The following is a 21,831-nucleotide window of genomic DNA, read 5'->3' as shown; positions in this document are numbered from 1 at the left end:
TGTCTTATCTGCTGACAGGATTCTGGTTTGAGGAGCAAAAGGCCCATCTTCCTCCAACAGTCACTGTTGCAGTTGAATGTCAAGTCTACCGAGGACCTGACAAAAACATGGAGGACAGAAGAGCTTCTCTGCTGTTCCGAAGAGCTCGTGCATGGCGTCTTCCAAGCTGCCACTGTTCAGATCCGAGTGTTCAGGTTGCACCCTCAGTCGGAGGAGCTCTGCAGTTGGTTGGACCTGAGGATGCGCCCTTCCTCAAGTCCACTGCTTTTCTCAGCAGGAGAGAAATCCAGTGTGATGAAAGAGCATCCTTTTCTTCAAAGTATGAATTCAGGACTTCCTTGGCTGTGGCCCTCTTCAGATGCTGGTATATGATTTGGAGGAGCAAACCATACACTCAGAGAGTGCATCCTGGATGTTTAGGAGTCTCTGGAGGCAGCTGTACATAATATTTATTCATTATATGTGATTTGAAGTGTTCCCCAATGAGCCTTATAGTGCTGACTAAGCAACATTGAGGTTTGGCCTCTTCCAGCTGCCTCTTCAGTTTATCAGTAAATCACAGTTCTGATCACTGATTCCTCTCAACGGGGATCAGTGTGTGCTAATTTTAGTTCCTTTTGAAACTCATAAGTTGAGCAAATCGAGGTCAGAACATGCCACCATTGCTTAGTTAAGTCATAAGAAAAAGATAAAAGTAGCCTCCCGTCGAAGGCTCATTACGTGTTGATGAGAGGCAGCAGCAGATGTTGGCATAGAGACCTGCAGAGGTTTGTCTCAAAGACCACATCAACCATCATCAACCACTTCTCTCACATGCTCTTCTGGGTCTACAGGAAGTTCTTGCATCTATGTCAATACATCAAGCCAGTGCACATTCCAATGTTGCAGGTGTCAGGCTTCAGAGGATGATTCTGACTGAGCTGATCAGCTCCTGGTTCTTGAGTTGCTCGTCTTTCTCAGCAGCCTCGATCTGTTTTGGCTTGGTCTTCTCCTCAGTCCTCCAAGTGGTTGAAAAGCTGTAGGTGACCTTTACCTCTCTCTGCAGGTTGTAGAGGTCCCTCAAACATTAATAAATGAAAACAGACTGTGACAATGGCCGATGCCACGGATATCTCCCACTCACAGCCAGAGACAACGTGTTGCTTTTCAACATACTATATTAGCTCACGAGAACAAACATAAACTCACAATAAACTTGCCAGCTACTTCAGCTGACATCCAGCTTTTCAGCTCAGCTCAGTTCAGGTCAGTCTCTGTTTCATGAGCTTCACTCTGTGCATCTTTCTGTGTTCCTACTCCTGTGTCTCTCTCTCCCTCTGTGTCAGCTCCCTGCCTTCTGAATCCAGGGAGAGTTGATTGGCCAACTACTCTAAACTGTGTCAATCCCCTCTCCCTGGTTCACCTGGAGGTTCTCACTGAGCCTCCTCCACCAATGCCTCCACACAGACTTCTTAACGTTCCTCAAACAGTCTTTAAATTTGACACTGACCACTCAGAGGTGATGGCACAAAGCAAGCCACAGCCGTTTTCACTCCTTGTTAAGTTTTAGATGACAGCTGCAGTTACTATTTGAAAGAACTGTTGTGGCCCTTTTAACACATTGTGCCCAAGTTTAGGAGTTCTAACGTTTTTAATATTTAATGTAAAATCCTTTGCAGACAGTGACTATGTGCTCTTGCATGTTGTGGGGTCTCTCTGTCTTCAGTCTTCTCTTCAGCAGGTGGACCGCAGCTCAATCGGATCGGATCAGGTGACTGACAACTCTGCCAGTTGAGGATTTTCCACCTCTTCATCCTGCAAAGATCTGGTTGCTTTTGATCAATGTCCTGCTGAGTGATAAAATGTTGTCAGATTGAATGACATTGGATGCATTTGTCTCATATGTGAGCACAGAATTGTTTTCTTCTTCACTTCTCAAACATCTACTGCTCAATATAAATGACAGCTCTGATGTCTCAGTAAGCTCAGAAACACTTGCAAGCTCTTGCATGAAATGCATGAAATAGTCTGAGGACACTCGGGTTCCATAGAAACATTCATTTGCCAAGTGTCCCATTACTTTTGGACCACTGAATTTGGCAATGACTTATCTACTGTGTTCTCCATTTGCTCTGTCAATGTCAACAGAAATTCTGTGTTCTGAAAGCCAGGTTAACGTGTTCGGATATTATTTTTTGTCTGACCAACAGTAGTCAATTCACAATGATATTAAACTATTAAATTGACTATCTTGTCTAATAACATGAGTCAGTGAGTTTTGATGATGTAGATTTTAAGACTTGAGACCAAACGTGATATTTACAGACCCTATTCATAGACCCTATTACATAATCATAAAGGGCCCTACGCCCACAGCCCCCCACCCCCAACCCTTCTAAGTATCACTATTAAAGTACTTAAAGTTAAAAAATATATATCTATCTAACCTTTCTCCCCTTTTTCCTCTCACCCCTACTGGTCAAGGCAGATGTTTTTTGTTTTACTCTCCACAGTCACCAAAGTGTTAAATTATATTGTTAGGTCTGTACCAGACTTAATAAATAAAATGGACTTGAACTGAATTGAAGCAATTTAACCTGAGTTGCTCTGATGTGAAAACAAACAAAAAGTAGCGTCACAACCATCGAGGTCAACTATAGAGGGTTTCAGGTATTTGTACTTTGGCAGTGAATGGAATCCACGATGGGGATGTTGGAGTGGGGGGCGCGTGTTTTGGCCGGCCAGTGGCACTGTGGTCCTCTCTTTCTCATCGGGTCCGGTTTGCATTACAAAGGCAACAATAACAACAGCTGCACTTATCACACTGAGGACTTGACACAGAAACATTCAAAAAGAAAGAGAGCGGTGTTTCTCCCGCTCCTCTCTCACTCTCTCACTCCCTCCAGCCCCGGGAAGCTGTTGCACTTGCTCCAGGCTCGGCTGGTGTCGGTCTGCTGTGCAGCTTTATGTTGAGGCGCGGGGTTGTTGGCTGGTGTCATTTCTGCGCGTCAACAATAAGGAGCACGCTGCTGGAGCGACGCGTTTGAAATGAGCGAATTTCACTCAATTGGATTTGTATATTTAGCTCGGTAAGGGACGCGCTGGAGGAGCAGCGGGGAGAGGAGACCCCCGATCCCACTGGTGGCCAACGTTTTTGAGCCTTTTTCTCTGCGTCTCCAGACCCCAAAACTTGGCGTTCACACCGCGCTGTGCGTTATCAGGGTGTGTGCGTGTGCGCGTGTGTGTGTGTTAGAAAAAAGGGGGGAACAGCGCAAATTTCTCTCCAGCTCCAAAAGGGGAGAAAGATGATGATGATGGCCGGTGGCGGCGGAGCAGCCGTGGACCATAACGGGATTTACGCCGACCTCCACAGCCTCCAGCAGCCCCTCATGGAGCCCGATAACCCGGACTCCCGCAAACGACCGCTGGAAACTCCGGCGGAGGAGGCCGGCTGCACCAAGCGGACCAACACCGGAGGTAAGAGACGTACACAGCAGCCAGTGGGTTGCTGTAGAAGCCTTTACACGTAGCTGCATGCAAAGGAGCCACTCACAGTTTATAGGACCAGATCTGGGCCGCAGTATCCTGCAGCACCTGTGCACTTTGAAAGCCTGACTTGTGTTTGAGACTTCATACTCAGCTCCATCCCCCTGCAGGGAGAGCAGACAGTCCGACTGAGCCTGTGAACTCCTCAGCTCAGGTCAGCTTTCCAAATGAACCCAATCACCTGCCTGCTCCACATCTGGAGCTCTGCTGGGAAGACTTTGATTCAGTGTGATTAGTATGCAGAGACTTTCATATTACAAAAGAGAGGTGTTTACACTCACCCTCAGTCCATCAGTTCTGTGGCTGTCCTACATATTAGGGATCCCCGATACTGTATTGTGCAGAGGCCATAATGGTAGTCAAGCCAAACATCTTGCCCTGCTCCTCTGTGACTCCCGGATCCTTGGGAGTGGGATCCACTCCCCGTAAAAATGGATCTCCCACTGAAATAGTAAACCTTGGCTTTATGATACATTAATAGCCCAGAGGACAGTGGCTCTTCAATCTAAAAGGGAACTGGTCTCAGTGTTGATTTGTAAACTCTTTCAAGTAACAGCAGGGTCTCATGTGATCTTTTGAGATGAGATGTATGCAGGATTTTAATAGATTCACTGTGAGTTATCTGGGAGACTTTAGGGACATTCCTTCTGCTTTGGGGTTGAAAATATGCTGATTTAGAGCTGGCATATGAACAATGTCAGGAGCTAAATGTGCATTTGAAGTACAGTTTGAGGAAGAAAACCAACAGGTGAAACTCACACAACCATGAACAACTACCAGGGTACACAAGCTACAGCACTTGAAGCCAAGATCCCTATCAAACACAGGTTATTTATAGGTTGTGAGATGAGCCAAATCCCTGCATCTGTTTTGTATTCTTGTTACCCCCGTCCTGATGTTTGACTTACTAGAAAGCCTCCACTGTAGCACCCTACACAGGCAAAAATTATGATTCTGAAATGATAGAATGCTTATTAATAACATGTTGGAGCTCCGCATGCAGAGCTGGGCGGTGTAGCTGGTGTCAAATTAGGAGTTTTCTTTGGGGGGGGGGCATGACAAATGAAAACAATAATTTAAATTAATTGATATTAACAGATTGGAAAATTAAATGGAATATCACGGAGTAGTGAGAACTACTTGGTGGGTGCGGAAGGAGGAAACTACAGAAACACTGCAGCACCATTTTAGCAAATTGCCTCCGGTTTCATTTTGTGCAGGAGAAATTATGGTGGCAAATAGTGAAACAATGAAGTGTGTGCACACTTGCTTTATTAGTCATCGGTAAGATGTCGGTGAGGATGACGGCTGATTCAATATGCCAGTACTGTTAAGTCTTATTTCAGCTTTTGACTGTTATGGCATGCACAGCTCACAGGGACCACTTATCCACCAACTTAATGTTAATTAGACGTCCACAGAGACAAACCAGTTTCTTCGCCATATGTTGCAGAACCCCCCCCCCCCCACACACACACACACACACGCTGCCATTCTGTGACAGCACCATTATATCCTGTTTCGAAAAGCACAAGTGCATCTTTGCCACACCTCACTGCACCTCAGAATTGTTATTTCAGCAGGACACATAAAGACCCTTGTGCCAGCAGACAGTATTTTAGAGCGGATCCAGCCTCCATATGTCCACCGTTAGTGCTCCGAAAACCACTTTCGAACAGGAAAGCCGCATGGTGTTCTTCCCATCCAATATCAGGGTGATATGAATGGCCAGATAGTGTGAAATTGCAGTTGGAAAATCGTAACAGAAAATACAAAAAAGTCATAATTCACACACACTTTTTAGTGCTGTCATTTCTATAATGTTATCACACATCATTTTACCAGCCTGACTCCATCTTCTTTGAAGACATCTCTGCATCACTGACTGCCAGACTTTTATAATCAGGAGATTCATTGTGCCAATGAAAAGAAATATTTCAACTAATAAATAACTTCAAAGAGGCTTATTTTTTTCATTTTCAGGCACATTCATATTGCAAATAATAATGAGGTGCAGTATGTAAGATATAATATTCATATGATTTTGTCACCACAATCATTTTGAATATGTGTCAGGACATGTCAGGAATTGATTGAACTGGATATATTAAAGCATATTTAGTTTTGTACGGCCTCAGTTTATGAATTTGTTTTTATTTGTAAAGCTGACCTGATGGTGCCAAAAATGAATAAAACTGCTGCCTTATTTCCCTTTAAAATCTTATAGTGACACACACACTTCCAAGTCCATGGTAACTGGTTTGAGAAGCACAGGTTATTAACCTTTAGTATTGCGTAAAAAAGGTGGGCTGTACATTAAAATGCTTGACCTGAGTGGTTAAACGCATGATTACATGTATCACGTGATGATAGTCTTGGAGCTCTACATTGCTCTGCAAACATATTTAAGGCATTATTGACATTTCAATTGTACAAATTAGCTTGGACCCCTCGAAAAAGGGTTATCATATGCAGTAGCTCACCAAAATGTTATCTATAGAGGTGAAATGGCAGCCAATCCACTGCTGACATGATGAGTATCTAAAAGGGTGACTCTTTGTTCCACAGACCGAGCTCAGGAACAGAGACGCCCTGCTTATGTTTACATGAAATGCACATTTAGATCATTTGTAATGATGCCTCCACAAAACAGATGTTTTATATATATCTCGTCATCCAAGGCTTTATGTTACGTGTGTTAGCATCACCTCCCATTTTATGTGATCTTCATGTATTATATGTAACGGTGCAGACCCACAGCCTGTCTGCTAGCAGTGGTAGAGAGCCTGATAATCCTTAGCTGTCCCTGTAATCACCAACCCCTTGACTACGACTGATATTGATCACGTTATTCCTACCGAGCTGATCATTAACATGACTGGCAGTTACAACAAAGAGAGGAAAGTGCATGCTCTTTCAGAGCCGAGCCCCTCATTATGCATTAAGAGCTGTGGACACTGAATGAGGGAAATTACTCTTCTTTTATCAGCATTGCCCCTCTCGCTTCAGAGTGAGCATCTTTCATTCATTTCTCTGTCTAATAACCCATACTCTGAGCCCATGTTGCTGGCAAGCATGCACCTTCCAAAAGGTTGTGTAGCTGAGGGATTAGGTATGATCTCGTAATGTAGCTAATGGAAAGGTTGGCACAGGAATGTGAGCTGTATTTCTTTTTTTCTTTTTTTTTTGGTGGGAAGGACACAGGTGCCCTTGCAGAGTGATGTGACGTGAGCGGACTGTGAATTTGCCAGGTGGCAGTGAAAGAGAGAATGAGAAGAATGGAGAGAAAAGGAGAGATGGATAGACCGTGAGAGGGAGTGGAGTCTACAGGGAGGCTGTGTCTATATTCCGGAGCATCTCTCAGTGAATGAGACCAGTAGAATTTTCTGGAAGGCATTCGCTACCAAACAAAACGGGCCACAGTGTTAGGGTTTGATTTGTGGATGAAAGCAGTAAGCAACCAGGAAAAAAAGGAGTTCCTTTTTTACAGGTTCCCTGGAAGGCACTGTTAAATGAAGTTGAACCCCCACCCCCGTGTCCATGCACAGACAGTAACACACATGCACATTGCAGTTTTTACACACTTAAGATACCTCTCCGCGTAAGATTTATAGGCGTAGTGATTGGCTTCATCACCCCCCCTCCACCATTCTGCGGCACTGCCATTTGCAATGGTTGATGAGCCCCTCCGCCCTCTCAAACATGGCCGTCTAAGGGATTGGGGGTGGGGGAAAAGAGGAAAGGAGGGTGGGTGGCGTAAGGCACGCTGCCTCGGATCACTCCTCCTCCACCTCCTTCATCATCTGCTTATGTTATCCATACACCTCTTCAGCCACTGTTGAAGGTCACTCTACATGCTTCCCCATTCACCGCTGAAGTCCGCTCACTCAGCCACTTCACCTTTGTCCCTTTTCACCAAAAAAAGCGAGTGACTGAACTGCCATACTTTATAGTGCTGCGTCAAAAGAGGCGGAGTAGAAGAGAAAATTCAATTTTTTTGGGACCGGCATCGGGAGGTGGGGACATGACGTGCTGGAGGGAGGAGGCCACCCATTGGCCGAGCGAGGTGTCAGTCCTGCGTGCTGCTGCAGACGGACAGGCCACTCGATGAATATGGATGAGAGCAGTGAAAAGGGTGATGCGGCAGGGAAGACCCCCCCCTTCAAACCGATGCAGGCTCGAACAATGCGTGCCGTCTTTCACTGAAAACACTGAGAGCCGGCATTAGCATTTTCTCAGACAATTGAGGCTCTGGCCAGCTGCAGGCATGGCTCGGATGCTGCGGTGAAATCTCTTTTTCTGCACCCACTGATGAATTAAACCTCGGTGAAAAAGGTCGACTGGCCGCATTCCTCAACACGACCATTGCACCTATGCCTACGCTAATGTTAAGATCCCCTTTAGAGATTGTGTCCCGGCATTGATGGCGATCTGACAGAGGACTTGAGAAGCAGCAGATCTCAGAATGGGTAAGCCTCGAACTCTCTTTTGTCTGACTTGTTGAATTTATTCATCATGCTAGACTACATGCAGTTTCATACACCTCAAGCTCATTTGTCCATTTTTGCTCATTCTTGCACCGCCGTCCTTGCTGTCTGTCAGCAGCAGGTTAGTCAATTGACATGCAGAATGGATACTTGGAAGGGTAGTAAGGAGGAGGGAGGATGGTCACAAGGCATTTCCTCCTGACCCACCCCCCTTGAGTGACTTAACTAAACACATTTGGCTCAGCGTCTGTGTCTCTCCTCCGAGCCATCCTTCCAGTATTGGAAGCAGGGGTTTGAACTAACACCCCACTGGCTCAGCTTCCCAACGTGCCCCACTGCTCCCGTTCCCTGGCGGACTGCAGCAACAGATTGCCATGTTTACTCTACCACATGACGCCATTAAAACCTGTTACTGTGATCTCAGACACTAGGACGGAATTAATTATTGAGTAATGACAGCTAACGTGGCTGTGAGGGTAATGGAGGGATTCTTAGTGGCTTCCTCCCCTGGTGGCTTTACTCTCGTTGAAGATGAGCAGAAAGTTACGCAGTGGGTTTGGGCTTGTCTGTCAACAACAGGTCTTTGGATGTTTGCAATCAGTATCATTCAAATTAAATTCTTTGTGTGGCTACGGCATCAGATATCTTGCGATAGTAGGGAGGGCTCAAAAGCTTTATGGCGACCATGTCAGTCATGCATGATCTTTATTTTTTCACCAAGGTCATTTTATTGTTATTCGTTTGGAGAAAAACGGAGAGCCGGCTGCAATATAGTATAAAAATGTAAAGATCGAACAATGGCCGGTGATGATTAGAGCTGCTTGTGTGATGTCCATGTTAAGGTTTATCACGCATTTCTATTGTTAGGACGATCACAGAAAAATCGACCAGCACCTGACGTACAGTATATACAAGCTTTCAATGGGGAAGTAAATTTTGTGCTGTCACGTAAATGTGGATATAATAAGGTCTGGGATTTGGGATTTTCTCCACAACCATGGCTAATTAATCAAAATGAAAAGGGGATTCTATTAACAATTATGTCATTGTCTGAATAATTGTCAGATCCATTGGTTATGGGGGATGTGCACGAAAACAAGCCTGTGTCTGAATGGTACATGAGGAGCATATTAATGCAATAAGGAGAGGAGCTAACTTGTAGGCTGTGAAATTCCTTATGTCACAGTGCCATGTTAATTCACATCTGAATCTAATGAGTGCATTATAGAGGCAACAGGTCTCTTTGAATGCAGGGTGGTACACCTCCATCCATCCATCTTTCCTGCCCACCATGCCGGTCAAGCCCTAACATTCGACACCCTCCACAACCCACAGGAGGCAGCGACATGGTGAAAGACCTTGTGGCCCACGATCAGAAATCGGAGGGAATTATCACTTGGAAATGCACGAGAAATCTCGTCATCCAAAGGTGGACAGTTCCTTTTTGCATCTCTGCCCGCTTCAGTGGCGTCACCCTTGAGGCAGCTGAAAAGAATTGAACATGACGTCATTGCATCGAAATCAGAATGCAGAGGAGATTATTTGTATCAGTGCGTTAGTGTAGGTAGTAAGCACCTGTACCAAGTATTTACCATGACGTCATCGATAATATATATGAATGCACAGGGGAGTCATGGATGCTGAACATCCATAAATATAATATTTTTTATGTCTTGTTGGCAGGTTCTTTGATTCTATTTGGGTCTAAGCTCAATAGGTGGTTGCATGCGTTTTACTAGATTAGTGCACCTAGTGTGTTCAGGGTTTTCCTGGACAGACACTTCTCCCACTTTGCTGCTGATTAATTCTTAATTAGAAACTGTTGGAAAAAGGAACATTCCCTATTGAAAGGGTGAAGCATGAAAGCTGCGAATTCTTCAAACTGATGTGCTGTCAATCACATCAGTTTGAATTCTACAAGCCACTGTTAGCTAGAGAAGCCCCCTTCCAAAATGGAGGAGATTTAGACCATCTTGGCAGTATACCCTCTGAACAAATCTGTGGGATTGGTTCCCATATGTTCTTCTTACGTCTGTTAATTAAGATGGATCATTTTGGATTGGCTTTAAAACTGCATGGATAATGACTTCATGTGTTTGCATATAGTAATTTGTAACTTTATCTTCCAGGAAAACAGGATCGATTTTACATTCGGACTAAAGTGTTCATTGTACATTCCCTTTATTCATGTGTGAACAGTGATAAGTAACACTGGACTTAGCTATGTATTTAGCCAGAGGTTGCTAAAACTCCTTGAAAACAGTTAAAATTAGACCTCTGCAAACTGGAAAGGAGGTCATCATTTACTCCATAAGAAATCTGGGACAGGACACAGAACATGCCACCAATCTCCAATAAAATGTGAACGTGCTGAAAACTATAAAGAATTCAAAGGGTAAAATCTTCCAGATGCCTTCCAGAATAATTCAGACACATCATAATGTTATTACATTTCCCCCTATATCATATATATGTCAAAGCTGTGTGCTCCCATTGTGGGTTTTTGCTTGTTCAGGGTTTTGGGGGTTGGGTACCAGTATGGTGTATGTAATGCTGTACTGAGGTACTTTACATTATCTGACCCTTTGCCACTTTGTGTGTCTCCCCCCCAGAGGAGGGCGAGTACTTCCTGAAGGTGCTGATCCCCAGCTATGCAGCCGGCTCTATAATTGGCAAGGGCGGCCAGACCATCGTACAACTGCAGAAAGAGACGGGTGCCACCATTAAGCTGTCCAAATCCAAAGACTTCTACCCAGGTAAGAATGAACAGTCATTAGTTAAAACCAATCTATAAATATATGAGTGGAAGAGTTTGTCTCATCACCCAGCTGAAGGAGTGATGGTTTGGTGTAAGAGAGCTCTTCATTTGGCTTTCCACAAATAGCTGCATTACATTTTAACAACACACCAATCATGAACACTTTGAACGTGATTATCCTTGTGTCCTTGAAGGACTAAACATGCATGCCGATTATACTGCTGTTAGATGCTGCATTCAAGTCTGCAGGCAATTTTAATTTCAATTAAATGGCCTCTCTAGCAGGTTGCACTCTTCAGTGCAGGGTTGCTCTTTTTGCAGTGTTAATGGTACCATGTAGTTGCAAAACAAGAAATGGCTCGCTTTTCTCGAGGAAGGTCGGAAGAATTGTGCAGTACTGCCATTTTATCCCCATCAAAATCAGGAGACATGCAGAAGACATGTAGCGTACATCAGTAGCATTAATCATCCGGGAGAGTCTCACTCAAAAATATCAACAGTAGAAGGATGCTCGAGCAGCTTGGTGACCCCTATCACATGGAGGTCAGAGCTGAGCCATCTTATCCTCCAAACACAAATGCCTGAGTTGTAGAGGAGTCTGGGTGTTTGTCCTTCATGCTTCAGTGGATTCTTCAGCCCGGTTAAAAAAAAAAACAGGTGCTGAGCGTTTCGCTGCTTATTAGGTCCAGATGTTTTTTGTGATAGCACATGCCAGAAAGTAATCCCTCTGTAGTAGTAGTAGTATACTTTTTACTGTCTGCCTGATTGCCATGACTTCATTTTCCATCATAATGGCTACAGTGATTATTTGACACCGCCTCTGTGGTTATAGCTGAAAAGAGTCCTGGGTTTACTCTGATGTAGAAGGCAACATGTCGCACTACAGACAGACAAACATCACGTCATGTTTGATATTGACCTGTCTAGTTGGGAGTTACAGGTGATATATTAGACAGACTGAACTGTGGTATTACGGAGTTACTGAACGCTGGGGGAGAGGAAGAGAAGGATTTACAATTTTTTCCCCAATACTTTTTCCCCCCACAACGTTTCCTATAGTGGCGATGAAATGACGCCTGTTCAGAGGGCTTTGTTCGGAATTCTCCACATGCTAGGCCCGCTACGTTTGAGGGAGTGAATATGGCTACTTCACTGGCATCAGAACAAATGAAAGCAGCGACGGGTATCTTTACTTCTCTCTTTGGATTGCAGATGCGTTCATAGGCCACCACCTGCTTTGCCCATCCCCCTACTCATTATGGTGATGAGTGAGAAGAGGAGTTCAGGGAGAGGGTGCTGGCAAGGATTTGATTGGATAGTTGTTCTGGCCCACACAAGTAAAATGAAACGACTGCTACTGTAAACTTCCCAGTAGATGAGTGCTACTTCCTGAGAAATCAGAAGAGGCAAGCCCTTTATAAAACTGCTGTTCTGAGAATGATCAACTCTGTGAAGCTTGTAACAGCAGCTACAACGAAAAATAAATAAAATGGTCTCGGATTTTAGAGACAAGCAATTAATATTAATATGACATGTTTATCGGTCACAAATGTTTTACCCTCCTTCAGTGGTGAAGCAGGTTAGATTTGGGCTAACGTAGCATGCTAATACAGTTACACACAGTTCATACCCCCATCTCTCTCATCCTGCGGCAACCTGAGCACACTCCAACCACAGCACAATCACACACTAGAGAAATCAAGGGACAACAACCGATGCAGCCATTTTCTTCTGCAATCCTCTCTTTGATGGCTCAGTCTGAGACTCCCACCCACCTCACGTCTTCCATCCGTCAGTGTAAGACATGAAACCGTGAATTCGAAGGTCTTGATTTGAACTGTGCACTTGGGCCCTGATGTGGCGGACTGAGATGGATGAGCAGAGATAGTAAAGTGTGTGTATGATGCATGATTGTATGTGAGCGAGGGGACAGGGGGGCAGGCCTAGAAATAGCCTCTTTCAATCCCTCTCTATGGACATGACCCCTCTCCCAGCTGTACTCAAGCTGCTCCAACACACGCCAAGTTTCCTCTTTCCTCCTCCCCACTCACTATTTCTCTCTGATTTGGTTCCTGGTAGTTGGGAGAGTTCAGGCCAGATACGATTACATCACTGTTCTCTTAAAAAGTTGTTTGCATGCTTTCCTCCTAATTCATGGGGGCTGACTTTTTTATCTTCATTATTTAGAGTGAACCCATCTGATGCGTGTATTGGCTGAACGACTTGAGCCTCTGTAAATGCAGCATGCTATACATTCACCCACTCACAATGTGCATTCAGCTCATACACACACCCACCAACACCTACTTACACACATCCTCATATTTATGCAGCTGAGAGGGAGTGAGCCGTGGGAGTCCGCGATTTGAACATAAACTTAGAAACAAAACTTCAAACCCTTTGCGTTGTGCAGCTGGCCTCCGGCCAAGTGCGTGTACTGAGTTACTTTGTAGAGCACGAACAGATGAGGGTGTTATGATGTCACAGAAACACAGGGAGTATGTTTTCCATTATCAGATCATTAAAATATCTGTCCCAATATGTGACCTCATGCTTTAAAACACATTATTCCTCAGAGTAAGCTGAGGTAGTTCCTTTTTTTTTTTAAAAGAGCACACAATGAAACTGCAGCACAGGAACTGTTGTTTTCCAACATGTTCCATATGTGGTGTACAGTCACTCATTCATGATCCATATAGGACAGTATCACCTCTGTCTAGGCCTAGGGTGACGTCATGGGCGGGGATTTCAAACAAATGGAAACTGCAGCCTTTTGTTTCTCCAACATCAAAACAGCTGCTGACATTCTTTTGATTAGGAAATAGTTAAATTAGTTAAATGGGCACTCAATCAATGTTATACTAAAAGATTGTCATGAGGAGTACTTGTGAACAGTTGAGTATTTTCTTCAGTGGCTCCAGAGCGAGCTTCCAAAAATCTGGCAAAATAACCATGACGACATCACTTTTACATATCGGCTGGGCTTGGTCACTCTAAATTATAAACAAAAAGCCTGTGTTACAAAACTGGAGGTGTGGTGTTAACAGGAGGTTGGCATTTAGCAGGAAGGGTCTACAAGATGCTATCCAGTGTTTTTGACTCCACTGAGAAGAATAAAATACTTTGGCTCAAGCTACTTCACAAGTTCCATCTATCCATCCATCCATTATCTACATCGCTTATTCTCTGAGGATTCCGGGGGGGCTGGAGCCAGTGCTTCAAAAGTTACCATCCAATTTAAGTCTGTTCTCTCAACTCCCCCATTATAATGAAAGTGCAATACTAAATTTCCAGAATAGCTCTTTAAACAATAAAGAACTCCCCATACTGTCTCTGCTGACTGCAACAACTATGCTAGCCACCTCTAGCGACTACAACTCAGGAAACAATAATGTACATTAAATTGTTCGCTATATGCAAACAAAGTGATTTGATTCTTCTATTAATGAACTCCTAAATTCATCTTCAGTAATCTTAGAGATTACTTTTTTTTTTTTTTTTAATAGATAGGACCATTTTTAATTTCAAACACATTTTTCATAGCTCACAGAAAAGGCAGACAACTACTGAGTTCCCACTGCCCGCTAGTGTCCAACCTAACAAACCGGAAACATCATATAGGGGATTTGACCCTATTCTCCTGTACAACCAGTTGCAGCATCTCTTGAACTATCGCTCCTAGGTATCCAACCTACTTCTTCATTGTTAAAATATTAAAGATTCAGAGTGTACTTGACCTTCTTCATCATGATTTTATTATAATATCAAAGCTGACTAGACGTGATGCTTTGGTTCAGGTTTTGGAAAAGATTATGGTTTAGGTGATAATAAGTACTTCCCTACAGTTAGATACGCTTTGTCCTCATGGTTACAATAGTATACATGCAGTTAAGGTTGTGGAACAGTTTGAGGAAACAAGGCTAGGGTCTCCAATGTTATACCTCTTTTACACCAAAAATTGTTAACGATTAATTCCTTTCCCATAGCCAGTAGAAGGTTTTCCTTTTCTTCAAGTCCCCAGTGCGCCATGTTTGACATCACGAGTGCACTAAGGCGGTCTCTCACCTTGCTATCATTTACACGGGTGTCAGGATTCCATCACTTCCATCACAAATGACTTTATCATTTTGTACTAATAGCAACCAATATAAGATATGCACCACTCTACAGTCAATGCCACATTTCAGACGTTTGCGAGTAAGACAGTTTTTCAATCTGTTTCTTTGTTTTGCAAAATGTCTCTGGAGCCATAACACCATCCTCCACAGCTTGTGTACATGTTATTAGCTTTGTGCAGCTCCTCCATTTATGTTGCATGTTGCATTATGGTATATACGGTGTCCATCATAACCACATTCAACAAGCTCGCTCATTTACTCCTCAAATTGTGTATTTCTGACATTTACTACACTCTTTGTCAAAGGAGTTAAGTTTGGTGATAGTCTGCACTTTTCAAATTTCAACGAATGAAAAGAACAAAATCAACAATGAATAAATTCAATTCAAATCTACTGTCAGTGTATTTAGGGTCAGATATCTCTTAATTGTGCCATAGAGCTCCATTGTTCTCCACAAGACTATTAAAAACAGTGAGCCACTAACAGTGAGCCACACTGTTTGACATGTTCCCTCATTTCCCAAAAAATGGGCACTGTAATTTATTTTTGAGTCATTCCCTCATTGAGATCACCAACACCGCCCTGCTGCTGTAAGTACTCGGTACCAAAAGTGTATCAATCCATTGCTAAAATTTGTCCCCAACAGACGCTGTATTTCCTGCTGTTTGAGTCATATATGCTTGAAAACAACAGTAGTCACCTGTTTTATATTAAAAGTGAAACTACTGCATGAAATGTGACCTGTGTTTGGAGATGTACTGTAAGTGTTTAGTAGAAACCAGTGGGCTATGGGCTGAGAGCCACAAACAGACAAGGCACTGAGGTGTCAAGCTGTTGACTAATGCTTTGTTGGTTTCTGTCTTGATATGAGATTTTTTGACCTTAAGGAAGAATTCAGACCATCACCAGCCTTAACCTTTAAAACCCATGAAATGACCAAGGATTACAAACAGCTGCAGCCATTTAGATCTGCTCTATCCAAGCATGAAACTCTGCACTTTGTGTCTGTACTCCTTCTAGTAGTAAAATCCCTGATGTGTTTTAATGTAACACAGATCCTCCATTACAGCATCCCTAATCCTCTTGATGCTATCTAGTATTATAAAGAGTCCCATAGTATTATGTTTCTTCACCCATTTATAATTTACTGTTCATTTGTCTGTCTTAAAGCTTTTTAGAATCAGGTATATGAAACAAATCAGTCTTTGGTTTAATTGCACATTGCTCTGTTGTAAAAATCATATTTTTTTTTTAAATACAGCACATATTGTTTGGAACTACTGGTCAGAATGTGATCTGAGGTAAAAGTTTTCCAATTGACTATCTGATTTAGTGGATAAAAATGGCATGTTACAAAAGATCCCAGGATTTCAAATCTGTGCTTACATTTTGGTGAAGTGCCACATGACATCACTGTGACGCCATCAATATATTCAGCGGTGGAAATTCCAACAAAAAAAACATTCAGGCTCGATTAGTAGTGTGAGCAATTACTTTACAAATCTGCTGATGTGATGACAGTGATACATTATGTGTCTGAATAATGAGAATAACCCAGAGCCAGATTGAAATTGCAGGAAAGCTCCAGCAACTGGAGTTGTGTTGAAACTCTCTTACTTTAGGATCAAGATAGAAGACCTGGGATTCATTGGTCTCTTGGGAGAAAGCTGAAGGCTGAGATGTGTGCTCTCTGGGGTAGTGACACATTTCTCTCCCCTACCTGCCAACAAGCGGACGTGCAACTCAAACCCAGAGCTTTTATTGTGCAATTCATCATCCTCAAAGAAAGACAGAAGGCAAACGCTGATACAAGCAATTCAGGAAGTGAAAAGGGTGGATAATAAAACTTGAAATTTAGATAGTTTGTCCTTTTCACAGTTTCATGCCACTGACAAAGGTTTTAGTCACTCATCATGTTACATGGTACATGCATCAAACTCTCCCTCTGACCTGGGAGCTGTACTGTCACTGTGTGAAGACCAGTCTAGATGATTCAGAGATGTTTAACTTGAGGTTTTGGTGCCAACCAAAGTAAATTAATATCCTCATCATGATGTAAGATATATCATAGATTTACCAGGGGAATATGCCTTCTAAGGACATGTTGTGTCACTCAGTATGGCATCGTTTGTCGCATCTGGGTACAGCAAGCAAAAAGGTTGATCTAAGTAAATTTCGAATAAGTCAGTCATCACTGTGACCACATCTTGGTTCTAACTTTTTCATACTTTATATTCTGTGTCTGCTGTTTGTATCCATGGCTGCATACACAAGAGCACACTTCACATTAACATAAATCATTGAGAATGAGAGTAAAAGGAAACAACAACCACTGTTTTAAATGTCTGATTCATTTTTAACACTTGCAACTGATAAGTATGGGACTTTTTAAATATTCACTCTAACTAGTTCATTGGTAAAATGTGCAGGACTACTGTCTCAAGCAGTGTTATTCCAAGTTAGAGTGCAACATGTAGTACTGTATGGCTATTATAGAATGTTCAGGGTAACTAAGAAATTAAAATCAGTTTCAGCTCAGATGCCCGTTCCACCATTTTACCCAATTACAGTTTTCTACTGCTTCTCCTGATAGGCTTAAACTGACCTATTGATTGATTAAATCATGCCGATGGCATGAAGCCAATCCAGTCTGACTTTGACTTATTTCTTTGAATTAATTGATTAATTTCCTGAGTTATTTCCTGATAAATTCCCAGAGAACAGATGTATGCCTTTGAAATTCTACTGAATTACAGATGAAAATTTGAGTGATGCAGTAGAGTAGCGCTGCTTCGTCACGCGTTCACCTCATTAGCTTGCTTTTGCCATTTGCAAATATACCCTATCAATGTGGAAGATACAACTCTTTACTCTCACTAAATCATACAGATTTATGTCATTCTTAAGTCTTGTGAGAAAATCAGCCAAAGAATGGTCAACTGTATAGAGAGCAAGGCAGGAAGGTTGATACCAAAGGGGGAGCATTTTAAAAATCTTGTTAGGAAGTATAAAAGACTCGCTGTTGCATCACCTGTTTCCACAACTCAGCCCCTTTACCATGGTAACGGAATGCCAGTTGGATTGTCAATGTGGGTGTAGAGAGAAGCCTAGAGGAGGAACAAGTGTGTGTGTTTGGTCTGTTAGAGCTGCTGGGCAAGGCTCAGCATTACAGCACTGAAAGAGTTACATCATTGAAGAGGAATGAGCTGCCCCTTCGCTGCACCCCCTTCCCAACCACCCCAACCCCATGACTCCCAAACTAAGCATGGTTCTAAGCATGGATGTTTCTCTGTTGATTGTGTAAATGGAAGTAGCGAGGAAACGCTTAGTATTTGGTTCCTCTTTGTGAAATGTGAAAATGTTTCATGCCAAGACATCTTAATATAAATAGATTCCGGTCCAGCCTGAGCCAGTCCTTCAAATCTGGTCGTCAAGTATGCACTCAGAGAGCATTATAGTAACCAATGTAACAGACTTATGTTTGTCCTCTTCCTCCTCTGTCATCACAGGAACAACAGAACGTGTCTGTCTGATACAGGGTACAGTCGAAGCTCTCAATGGTGTTCACAACTTCATTGCGGAGAAAGTCCGTGAGATGCCCCAGAGCGCCCAGAAACCCGAACCTGTCAGCATACTGCAGCCACAGACCACCGTCAACCCTGACCGCGTCAAACAGGTGAGATACTGTACAGCCAGTGGGTCTGAGGGTGTGTGGTCACTGTGTGGTAGGAACAGGTCACTTCCAGGAGACCTTGTTTATTTGTCTTATTTGTTCTCTGGGCCATGACCCAGAGTCTGGTAGGGTCAGGAAAATGTGAGGGTATGTGGTTATTTTTACCTACGATCTTTCATAGCTAGACAGAGCTGTGTGGCAGCTGCAGCCTAAACCCCCGGGATTAACAAACCGCTGAGTAAAGCGGGGGCTGGTATAGTACTCTGACTCAGTGTAAGATATCACTCTCTCTGTCGGCCATTTATTGCCGTTAAATCTGTCTCTTATTACATTTTATTGCTACTTCAATCTTTCTATTTCTCCACAGGCCAAATTGATCGTGCCCAATAGCACGGCTGGACTGATCATTGGCAAGGGTGGAGCCACAGTGAAAGCAGTGATGGAGCAGTCAGGGGCTTGGGTGCAACTCTCCCAGAAGCCTGAGGGCATCAACCTCCAGGAGCGCGTGGTAACCATCAGTGGGGAGCCTGAACAGAACCGCAAGGCTGTGGAGATCATAGTGCAGAAGATCCAGGAGGACCCTCAGAGCAGCAGCTGTCTCAACATCAGCTATTCTAACGTCTCGGGTCCAGTGGCCAACTCCAACCCCACTGGCTCCCCCTATGCCAACACGGCTGAGGTCATGCCCAACGCGGCCGCAGCAGCTGCCACTGCCTCCAGCCTTCTGGGTCAGGCCGGCTTGACGGGAATGGGTGCCTTCCCCACCGCCATGTCTAGCTTCTCTGGCAATGACCTGTTGGCCATCACCTCAGCTCTCAATACATTGGCCAGCTATGGCTACAACACTAACACCCTTGGCCTTGGCCTCAACCCTGCAGCCGCCTCTGGGGTTCTTGCTGCAGTAGCAGCTAGCGCTAACCCAGCTGCTGCTGCTGCAGCTAACCTGCTGGCCTCCTATGCTAGCGATGCCTCCGGAAGTGCTGGCCACCATGCTGCGGGCCTTGGTGGGTTCTCCCTGGGTTCTCTAGCAGCTGCTACAGGGGCTTCCAATGGTTACCTAAATGCTTCATCCCCGCTGATGGCCTCCTCTCTACTGGCAGCAGAGAAGCTGGGAGATGGGGCCAAGGACGTGGTTGAGATTGCAGTTCCTGAAAATCTGGTTGGTGCCATTTTGGGGAAAGGAGGGAAAACGCTGGTCGAGTACCAGGAGCTAACAGGAGCCCGAATCCAGATCTCCAAAAAGGGAGAGTTCATTCCTGGTACTCGGAACCGTAAAGTTACCATAACAGGGTCGCCAGCCGCTACACAAGCAGCGCAGTATCTGATCAGCCAGAGGATCACGTACGAGCAGGGTGTGCGTGCTACCAACCCACAAAAGGTGGGCTAAAAGGAAAAAGAAGAGGAAAGAAGGAAAGGATGAAGACAGAGATAGAAGGGAATTGAGAGGGCCACGATGAATAGAAAAAGAAATGTCCAAATATCTGTTCAATATTTCAGTAACAAATGAGAGAATCACAAAGGAGGAGGTGGGGGAGACAACCAAGATAAGTGTGTGTGATTTGTGAATGTGTTTTAAGGACTGATGTCCTGATGTTTTTTAAAAGTTTGTGTCGAGTCCTTTTGATGATGGTGATCAGAGTAAGCTGAACTGGTCCACTGCCAAGCTGCAGATTCAAGGGTGAGGCCGCAGGGTTTCACACTTCTCCAAAACCTCATAGCTGTTTTATTTTCCATTTTTTGTTGGGTTTTGTTGGTTTTAATTTCAGTTGCAAACCTCAGCTCCCGGCGAGTTGAGCAGGTCAGATGAAGTTCCAGCTAAAAAAGCTGTTCTACAAACCTTGCTCTTTGTATACAATGCAGAAGGCATTGTTAACAGGGGACAGGTTTTATGACATGCACCTGAGGTCATCTCAATCTATGGGGAAGCAACCTGAGTATATTCATGTCTACTTTCACATAAGTTGAATTTTGGCTCATATCATGATTGACGTTTCTAAATTTGGGTATTTTATATTTTCATCCTTTATTTATTGACATGGTCTCATTCAAACACAAATAGATTATTTAAACCTGCTAATGCAGGTTGATCTGAATGTAAAAACAATATTAGCCTGATGCTATTTTTTATTTACAGGGATCAAACATTGTGTTGCAGTGAAAGAAATGTATAACTCAAACCCAGGCTGAACTTCACTGTTGCTGTCTGCAAGAATAGTTCAGGGGTTAAATAATCAATGTGAGAGGATAGAGGAGACACACAGGAATGTATAAATATATTTTACATGAACTTACATAGATAATGCTCCCACAAATGCACAAACACTGAAACATATTTGCATATTCAGCCACAGCTACAAACACAGAAATTTGTATGTTGTTTAACCCTTTCTGGTGCTATAGGATTAGGTTCATATCTCCTTAAACATGAAATCAAAATCTCTCTGGCGACCAATCTCGTTACTTGATTAGACAAATAAGCTGATGTATCATCCAGCCATTAGTAGCCCATTGGATCTGACCCAGCCTCTCCCCAAATGAAAAATAACTGATTTCAGCGTTTCGTGATGGAAAGCAATCCAGTCTCCATCTAAACTCCCAATGAAGGAATTGTTTTTTCCAAAAATTCTCTAGATTTTACCCGGCAGTGTTTTTGCCTCAGTCACACATTTGTAACCCCAAGAGGAATAACTTAAAGCTCAGTCTACCTTGATGCAGTGTCTATCCAGTTTAGTTCACAAAGGGAACAAAGCACTACAAAAGCATGTTGTGAAGAAAAGCTGTATGAACCAATATCTGTGAACAAAGAAGCGATTGCCTTTACATTAAGGGTACCAAATAGTCAAAAGACATAAACTAATGAAAGGGAAGTAGACTGACACTTGAAAAGAAGGTTTGGGCTCATTTTTTCTTTGAGCCATCCTTCCCAATTTGCATCAATACATAAAAAAACTACGACTCTGTAGTTCACGCCTGTTATCGTTCCCAAAACATGTTATCGCTCACTAACTTCATGTGGCGCACATATTAAAACATAGCAAAATGTTTTGGCATCATTGTCTGTTACGGGCAATTGTTTGTCAAATGCAGGGAGGCAAATTATCTAGAGCATTTACAAGCACGCAAAGATTACCTTGGCTTCCTTCTGTGCTGCTATCCATGGTGTTCATCCTGAGTACACTGGGTCTCTGAAGACTGCACTGTGAGACATTACAAACACAATGTAAAGCGTGTCTGTCCCTGCATGGGATGTGAGTATATTTTAATGTGCAC

At 43.4% G+C, this 21,831-nt stretch overlaps 1 protein-coding gene across 1 annotated transcript; it reads left to right on the top strand.

Moving 5' to 3' along the window:
- Positions 1 to 3,287: 3,287 nt before the first annotated feature.
- LOC133019960 (RNA-binding protein Nova-1-like) lies at positions 3,288 to 19,948 on the top strand. Its single transcript, XM_061086558.1, has 4 exons — positions 3,288 to 3,456; positions 10,625 to 10,768; positions 18,398 to 18,564; positions 18,929 to 19,948. The coding sequence occupies exons 1-4, from the start codon at positions 3,288 to 3,290 to the stop codon at positions 19,946 to 19,948; spliced, it is 1,500 nt and encodes a 499-aa protein (XP_060942541.1).
- The last annotated feature ends 1,883 nt before the right edge of the window (positions 19,949 to 21,831 follow it).

Source organism: Limanda limanda, chromosome 14, assembly GCF_963576545.1.
Source record: "Limanda limanda chromosome 14, fLimLim1.1, whole genome shotgun sequence".
Taxonomy (NCBI): domain Eukaryota; kingdom Metazoa; phylum Chordata; class Actinopteri; order Pleuronectiformes; family Pleuronectidae; genus Limanda; species Limanda limanda.
The sequence above is the reverse complement of the archived record's forward strand: the minus strand, read 5'-3'. Positions and strand labels throughout refer to the sequence as shown.

Excerpts from the sequence above, each read along its gene's own strand:
- LOC133019960 (XM_061086558.1), top strand. The coding sequence starts at position 3,288 with ATGATGATGGCCGGTGGCGGCGGAGCAGCCGTGGACCATAACGGGATT. Across the intron at positions 3,457-10,624 it reads CAAGCGGACCAACACCGGAG|AGGAGGGCGAGTACTTCCTG; the intron begins GTAAGAGACGTA and ends TCTCCCCCCCAG. Across the intron at positions 10,769-18,397 it reads ATCCAAAGACTTCTACCCAG|GAACAACAGAACGTGTCTGT; the intron begins GTAAGAATGAAC and ends CTGTCATCACAG.